The sequence below is a fragment of the Oncorhynchus mykiss genome, chromosome 2, assembly GCF_057628025.1.
Source record: "Oncorhynchus mykiss isolate SJ-2025 chromosome 2, ASM5762802v1, whole genome shotgun sequence".
Classification (NCBI taxonomy): domain Eukaryota; kingdom Metazoa; phylum Chordata; class Actinopteri; order Salmoniformes; family Salmonidae; genus Oncorhynchus; species Oncorhynchus mykiss.
The window spans coordinates 8,436,177-8,444,998 of record NC_143023.1 but is presented as its reverse complement, the minus strand read 5'-3'; the positions used below and the strand labels follow the sequence as shown (position 1 = coordinate 8,444,998).

Sequence of the window (8,822 nt, the reverse complement as noted above, 5' to 3'; positions counted from 1 at the left end):
AATGTAAAAGGTCATATGATACAATATACACCACTTTAATGTAAAAGGTCATATGATACAATATACACCACTTTAATGTAAAAGGTCATATGATACAATATACACCACTTTAATGTAAAAGGTCATATGATACAATATACACCACTTTAATGTAAAAGGTCATATGATACAATATACACCACTTTAATGTAAAAGGTCATATGATACAATATACACCACTTTAATGTAAAAGGTCATATGATACAATATACACCACTTTAATGTAAAAGGTCATCTGATACAATATACACCACTTTAATGTAAAAGGTCATCTGATACAATATACACCACTTTAATGTAAAAGGTCATATGATACAATATACACCACTTTAATGTAAAAGGTCATATGATACAATATACACCACTTTAATGTAAAAGGTCATATGATACAATATACACCACTTTAATGTAAAAGGTCATATGATACAAGATACACCACTTTAATGTAAAAGGTCATATGATACAATATACACCACTTTAATGCAAAGGTCATATGATACAATATACACCACTTTAATGTAAAAGGTCATATGATACAATATACACCACTTTAATGCAAAGGTCATATGATACAATATACACCACTTTAATGTAAAAGGTCATATGATACAATATACACCACTTTAATGTAAAAGGTCATATGATACAATATACACCACTTTAATGTAAAAGGTCATCTGATACAATATACACCACTTTAATGTAAAAGGTCATATGATACAATATACACCACTTTAATGTAAAAGGTCATATGATACAATATACACCACTTTAATGTAAAAGGTCATATGATACAATATACACCACTTTAATGTAAAAGGTCATATGATACAATATACACCACTTTAATGTAAAAGGTCATATGATACAATATACACCACTTTAATGCAAAGGTCATATGATACAATATACACCACTTTAATGTAAAAGGTCATATGATACAATATACACCACTTTAATGTAAAAGGTCATATGATACAATATACACCACTTTAATGTAAAAGGTCATATGATACAAGATACACCACTTTAATGTAAAAGGTCATATGATACAATATACACCACTTTAATGTAAAAGGTCATATGATACAATATACACCACTTTAATGTAAAAGGTCATATGATACAATATACACCACTTTAATGCAAAAGGTCATATGATACAATATACACCACTTTAATGTAAAAGGTAATATGATACAATATACACCACTTTAATGTAAAAAGGTCATATGATACAATATACACCACTTTAATGCAAAGGTCATATGATACAATATACACCACTTTAATGTAAAAGGTCATATGATACAATATACACCACTTTAATGTAAAAGGTCATATGATACAATATACACCACTTTAATGTAAAAGGTCATATGATACAAGATACACCACTTTAATGTAAAAGGTCATATGATACAATATACACCACTTTAATGTAAAAGGTCATATGATACAATATACACCACTTTAATGTAAAAGGTCATATGATACAATATACACCACTTTAATGTAAAAGGTCATATGATACAATATACACCACTTTAATGTAAAAGGTCATATGATACAATATACACCACTTTAATGCAAAGGTCATATGATACAATATACACCACTTTAATGTAAAAGGTCATATGATACAATATACACCACTTTAATGCAAAGGTCATATGATACAATATACACCACTTTAATGTAAAAGGTCATATGATACAATATACACCACTTTAATGTAAAAAGGTCATATGATACAATATACACCACTTTAATGCAAAGGTCATATGATACAATATACACCACTTTAATGCAAAGGTCATATGATACAATATACACCACTTTAATGTAAAAGGTCATATGATACAATATACACAACTTTAATGTAAAAGGTAATATGATACAATATACACCACTTTAATGTAAAAAGTCATATGATACAATATACACCACTTTAATGTAAAAGGTCATATGATATTTGTCCGTTTCTTTTCTTTTTGAAATGGGTTCAGATAATGCCGAGAGGCAAGTGGTGACATTACATAATATACTGGTCCTGAAAATCCTGAACGCCTATTATTATTTACACCTTTATGCATTAACAGCCCGGGCCTCACAGCCTGGCATTAAATATCAAATAACGATTAAGAAAGTATTTCATCAAATCAATCAAACTTTATTTAAAATGCATTTAAAATCTCATCACATGTTACAGTAAACCATGAGAGAATTAAAAGCAAACCAGAAGCAATCAAATAGATTAATAAAAGAGCATAAAACACAAGAGGATGTCTTAAACAATAACGTCTCTGATTAAAGGCCAAGCTAAAAAAAAAGTGCATTTTTAAAACCTAAATATTACCTCATAACTACAAAACACGTTTGAAAACAAAGGACGTTGTTAAATCATTCAGCACAAGGCCTTGTCGTCTCCTGACCCAATTCCTGGACTCACTCTTAACACGTGCCTTGATGTTCAGTCAGAGAGGGAAGAGGAAGCAAGACATCCCACTCCCTATTTTTTTCTGGTTCATGTACAGTCAAAGAACTAAGCAGACCAGACCCATCCGCTAATGCACTGGTGCCTATGGGAGAGCCATTCCGTTAAGCAGAATTGAAATGACAACTTTTTTTTCAACGGTTAACGGCCTGAGTGGGACATCTTTATTTATTCACCATCTTTGGTTCAGTGACATACTCCTCTCAGCCGATTCCATCTTCTATGGTAATTTCCGGGACCAACATAGCAGCATAATATCCTAGACCTATAGGCTATATTCATAAGGTATAAACCCTATAGCTACACGAAGAGAGTGTGACTTACCATGAATTCATATGTCCGGATATGTAACTACACACATATTCTCCGTTGAGCTGTGTCTGTGTGGGGGAGGTTTATCTACAGAACAATACCATATGTGTAGGTGGATAGTCATCTCTCTAGTCCCACTCACCATTGTGAATGATCCTCCTCCACACATATACAGACCTACACATGTTTCTAACGGATACCCAGTCTTATCCATCATGTCTTACTACTCCACTCCTATCCCACTGCAACATGTCTGTTCAGGAATACTCGATATGTTATGTGTTTAGTTCCTGTTCCATGATCATAATGTTCCATAGCTATTTTCCCACCAAAGGGCTTAATGCAGGTATGGATTACATTGTCATACTGGTCCAACAATAATTCGACTGATTATGATTCATTCATAAGACAAAACATAACATCCATGTGAGAGAACGTTTTAATTGTGTTCAGGAAATTCAGGAATAGAAATAAGACAATGCAAACATCAAACTATTAACTGACCTTTCATCGATGCCATCTGTCTTCGATCTAACAATTAACTTACTTGAACCGAATTTGCTTTACAGCAGGATCCTTTATTTTTTAAACAGAAAACGTCAAAAGAAAGTAAAATATTATTTACCGTTAATTACAATTAAAACACTATTTGTAATGTCTGGTTATTCTCACTATTATATTGATTCCAAAATTAACAGGCCTTGTGCAGCTATTCTGCTACTGCTTGGTACTGCTGTTGATTTCTATATCCATGTGGAATATTAAAGTATTCTAACAAACTCATCTGGAAACGTTTACTTTCCTGCGATAAGTAACGTTAGTCATCGAAGAGAAAAAAGGTTCACTTCTAGTCCACTTTTTTTCCTGCCATTGCATCCCAGGTGTCTCGTCTTGTCTTGACGGGGGGACAGACGGTTAATGTAGCTCCTGTCCACTACCCTGCCAGATACACATCACAATGAAGTTAAGCTTCATTCAACCAAAAATGTCACATTGATTTATGCAGCTATATCTCGGATTGAAGTTGACACACAAACAATAATTCAAGCCGTAAAATTTAAATGAAAAGGATAAAAGTAAACTCTTTTTTGTTTAGTAAAAGTGCATCTGTAATAACAAATCATGTCTATGTTCATATATATTATTGATATAACAAACTAATTTATGATAGCATAACTAAAAATAATATTTTTCGATCGATTCTCTTTATTCCTCACACAATTTTTAACACGGGCTAGACCTATTTTGTGGCTACACCTCGTATCTGTAAAACATCTGATATACAAATGAGCTTGAACGGTTTAGACCTACCATATAAGATATACATCTTTCTTCTAAAATTAAATATGTACAAATGTTTTTCTCGAGTAAAAATAGTCAATATTACTGAGCATTACATGTGTTTGGATTATTAATGCACTGGTGATATTTCTATGATGAAATGATTACCATAATGTGTCTCTCTGATGACAATTTGATACTGCATTAGGCCTATGTGCAAATATAAACTTTAATCATAACAAATAAATCCCATTTTCGTGTAGCCTATGGGCTTCTCTCATGGCATGCAGAGAACTAAAAGGTGTTTTGTTTTCATATGTTTTATTGTTCTCCATCCGGGACATTTTGGAAGAGAATAACACACGATCTGCCTGTCGTGCTCCGAAGGCAACGCAAGATTGCCTATATTGCAATTAAATATCAAAACAACAATATTGTAGGTTATTTGAAACACGAAATACAGTAAGATAATGTTTTTAGAAGTTATGACAAGATGATACCATATATATATTATATATATATTATGGTAGCCCAAAGACAGAAACTGCGTGGGATTGAATGGGATTTCTGCAGAATGCCAACACCCACTCACCTCTGCAGACAATAGACGCCGTGTAAAAGTAAATCCATTCGATTCTTTCTCGCCATCTCAGTCAATCCACTCTTTTGCTGCTATTTCCCACTAACGTTCTTTTGAAAACGAAAATGTTGTAGATTTTCCTTCCATTTAACAAAATAAAGCAGGATAAGATAACCCACCTATAGTGTATGTCGATATCATTGTCCGCTCTATGTAGAACATCCATATTCGGAAATGGATTCCTATTAAAGAAACGTCCAAGTTGTGTAGTTTCCCCCCATAAGTAGCAAGTTGTTGCCGTCTTCCTGGCGGCCACATATGATCTAAGGCAGAGTTAGATGGTTTAAATGTGTTCTTAGGGCAAGGAGCTGTCAGACCTTTTGGCGAGCAAGATTGATAACGTGCAGGCTTTCCAGGCTCTTTGTTTGGAATATAAGCAATAAACAGCCCGGGGCCTACCACTTTTTCAAAGTTCAAGACAGGGAGGAAGACAATATGACAATTTTATTATTAACAAAGAATCTAGATCTTATTGTTTCACTTCAAAGATTTTATGGGAGGTGAATGGGAAGGCATCTATTCAAAGTACTATGCTATAACCAATTGTTAATATATTGTGCAATAGGCCAATTCTTAGGTGTCAGTAATACTGATGACAATAAAGTATTAAATACAGATCTGGTACCATTAAACTTGAACAAAGACCAATAAATGTCTAATTTGAGGTGTAAAACTCGTGCGTAAGCGCGTGGATCACATTCAATGTTATTTTTCTTCAAAATATTGTGTCAGCGGCTACTCTTCCTGTGTCAGTAGGCCTATATACGTCTCTCATCCACATGCATTTTTCTATTTCTGATGCAATTCAACGTTGACAGATCTTGATGGTGGATTAAAGAGATTTGAAGCAGCTGCGTCTCCAGAAATATGATGCAAGTTTACAACCACGTGCCACACTGTAATATCTCCATACAATAGGAGTAGGTCACCAAAAACATGCAGACAGGGATTTCATGCATCCCGTGATAGTTCCACATGCAAATAGCACTTTATTCCTAATATATCTGTGCTCAATCAATGGCTTTCCACGAAGGCAACAAATGTATAAATAATAATATTTGTTAAATATTTTATACATTTGTTTACAAAGTCTGACATGAGAACAACAAGTAATACGTGAGTGAGTATTAAAGAAAGTCCTCATCTTTAAAGGTATTCAGATTCTTATAGGAAATATCAAGACCTACGTTTAGAATACAAACTTTACAGACTGTGCAAAAATATTTATCTTTCTCTCTCGCTCACTCTCTCTCTCAGATTGAAAAGGAGGGAGACTGCTCTGAATGTCTGCTCGGTTGTGTCTCTGTGTACCACACTGCAGAGCCACAGGCTTGGTCAGAATTATTTTTCTGATTAATGAGTTAACTTTGATAATGACTTCGTCTTTAGTCGTTACATTGAGACATAAACCCGGGACAATGAGGTGTTGGATCCAAAGGACACACACACACACACACACACACACACAAACACACACGCACGCACGCACACGCACGCACACACCCACACGGGCTCTTCTTAAATGGACTATCCTCCATTCGGGGACAGTACTGTGTGTAAATAAAGCAGACTAGACCCTACCCCCAGAACTAGGCGTTACCTATCCGACTTTCTCCATCAATCACAGAGGACAGTGGCTTCTTTTGATTAAACCCCAAATTGTCATTGGGCAGAGGTAATCATGTGACAAGTAATACGGTCCAATTTCAACGTTGTCTCCATGAAAGCAATATAGTTTAATGGCATCGCTGTCCCCATACGGCCGTAATCAGCAACATTGTTGGAAAAAAACCACTTGTCACGAAATTTCATAATTTTCTCCTCGCCCACAAAATTACGACCGGTGACTTTTCAAAGACAAGAAGAGAGGAGATGAATTACGAATTTGAGCGAGAGAGCGGTTTTATCAATAGTCAGCCGTCGCTTGCTGAGTGCCTGACATCTTTTACCCCTGTCGGTGATGCATTTCAAAGTTCATCAATCAAGAACTCGACGCTTTCACAGTCGACACTGATTCCTCCTCCTTTTGAGCAGACCATTCCCAGCCTCAACCCGGGCAGCCACCCACGCCACAGCCGGTCAAAGCAGAATCTGAATGGAGTCTGTAGCCCTCTGCCAGCCGCATCCCTACCCCCGGAGTACCCTTGGATGAAGGAGAAGAAAGCCTCCAAGAAAAACCACCAGACTACTGCCACAGCTACAACTCCCGACATTGCGCCACTTCACTTCTCTCCCCAAGGTAAGACATGATTGATTAGCCTATCTATTGGCTCTATTACATTTTAATGAAATTACAGTCGGGGTAGGTAGCCCATTAGCCTATCAAAATGCAAAGGTCTGTCTGGTCTCAACATTCTATTTTGGGGGTAATTCTCTCTCATGACTTGCAGAATATCTATTAGCAAAAGTGTAATTATTTGAACATTTTCAGTGGTCAGTGTGCTGCTGACTGGTGATGCAGTGGAAGAATGTTAATGTGTGACAGTAATGAAGAGTGATAGATTACTCTTACAGCAGGCCGACCGACCGGCAGCTGGCATGTTCATTAATCTTCAAGCCAGTCGGCCTGGTCCACGCAGACCCATCATATTCTGCTCCGGGCTCATAAATCGTTTCAGCGCGGTGTCTGTGCTCCCACAAACCATTTGCTGTGCGGCCCAGTAGAACCTCGATGTTTTATTTACCAACTGCCATTTATATATTTATATTCAATCATCAATTGCTTTTTTTGTATTGGTTGAACATTTCAAATGTCTTTCAATGTTTTTCAGGGTCGCCAGAAATTGCAGAGAGTGGTGGCGGGGGATCTCGGAGGCTGAGGACAGCGTACACCAACACCCAGCTATTGGAGTTGGAGAAGGAGTTTCACTTCAACAAGTATCTGTGCAGACCCCGGCGGGTGGAAATAGCTGCTTTACTGAATTTAACTGAGAGGCAGGTGAAAGTCTGGTTCCAGAACCGCAGGATGAAGCACAAGAGACAAACCCACTGCAAGGAGAACCAGAACGGCGAGGGGACATTCACTAGTCTGGAGGACGGGAGAGAGGAGGACTTCGAACAGGCTGGTAACAATGTAGGCCTACCCGCCGGCGCGCTTCTGGAGAGGGAAAGCTGCTCTTTTCACCAGAATACCTTAACTTCACAACAACAGTCTCAGAATGCACACAATCACAATGGAGATTCCCAAAGCTCAACTGCTTCGCCTTTAAACAGCGATGACAAAAATCTGAAACATTTTCCTAACCCGGCACCCACTGTTCCTATATGCGTGTCAACAATAGGCCCGGACTGCGCATCTGGCGGGGACAATGCGCATTCCCCGGCCCTGGACGTCTCTTTGCAGGACTTTCACGTTTTCTCATCGGATTCCTTCTCTCCAAGTTTGTCAGATTCTATAGATAGTCCAATGGGTTTATCATCTGAAGGTTTCGATTTTTTCTCAGAAACGCTCACAACAATCGACCTGCAACACTTGAGCTACTAACTATTCTAAAAGAGAAAACAATTCAAACATCTTAGTTTAGGAAGAGCTTCCTGTCTTCCAAGTTCTTACAAATAACTGGCTTCAGTTTTTATTTTGATGTAATTGCTTGATTGATTAATACATGGCTCCAATGAGGTAAGTTTGAAAACAATAAATTCATCAATTGAATAGTTTTTTTTAATGTTGCCAATAATATGCCTCCAAATAATGATATACAAGATCTTTTCATTTTATTTTTGTATCATTTCCCGGTACAATAATGTTATAAATAGCCTATTTTATTAGAATAAAATGTTTCTTATTTACGAGAGATATTCATCATCATGTCCTTTACTATTTTCCATTCACCTGAACGTTGATGTTGTTTTCATTACTTAAACAATTTTGTTTTAATTTAGCATACAATGGGTCTGAAAATAATTGTCTCAATATTCTTAGAATATTCTTAGATTTTTAGACATTCTTACAAAGAATATTGTTGCAACAAGTGATCTTTTGATGATGAAATCTTTCCTTCAGAATGGAAGGCAAAACTCTTCATCCTGAAATATAGAAAGTGAATTGATTGG

General features: G+C 36.4%; 1 protein-coding gene and 1 long non-coding RNA gene across 2 annotated transcripts; one reads left to right on the top strand and one right to left on the bottom strand.

Moving 5' to 3' along the window:
• Nucleotides 1-2,198: 2,198 nt before the first annotated feature.
• On the bottom strand, nt 2,199-5,034 carry LOC149984810 (uncharacterized). The gene is made up of 2 exons (XR_016490719.1): nt 4,722-5,034; nt 2,199-3,787 (listed from the first exon to the last, which is right to left on the bottom strand). It is a non-coding gene; the product is annotated as an uncharacterized LOC149984810 (long non-coding RNA).
• An 873-nt stretch (nt 5,035-5,907) lies between these two features.
• On the top strand, nt 5,908-8,563 carry LOC110517578 (homeobox protein Hox-A2b). Its single transcript, XM_021595564.3, has 2 exons — nt 5,908-7,008; nt 7,541-8,563. The coding sequence occupies exons 1-2, from the start codon at nt 6,642-6,644 to the stop codon at nt 8,251-8,253; spliced, it is 1,080 nt and encodes a 359-aa protein (XP_021451239.3). The 5' UTR covers nt 5,908-6,641; the 3' UTR covers nt 8,254-8,563.
• The last annotated feature ends 259 nt before the right edge of the window (nt 8,564-8,822 follow it).

Coding starts and splice junctions, on each gene's coding strand:
- LOC110517578 (XM_021595564.3), top strand. CDS start 6,642: ATGAATTACGAATTTGAGCGAGAGAGCGGTTTTATCAATAGTCAGCCG. Junction 7,009..7,540: donor ACTTCACTTCTCTCCCCAAG/GTAAGACATGAT, acceptor AATGTTTTTCAG/GGTCGCCAGAAATTGCAGAG.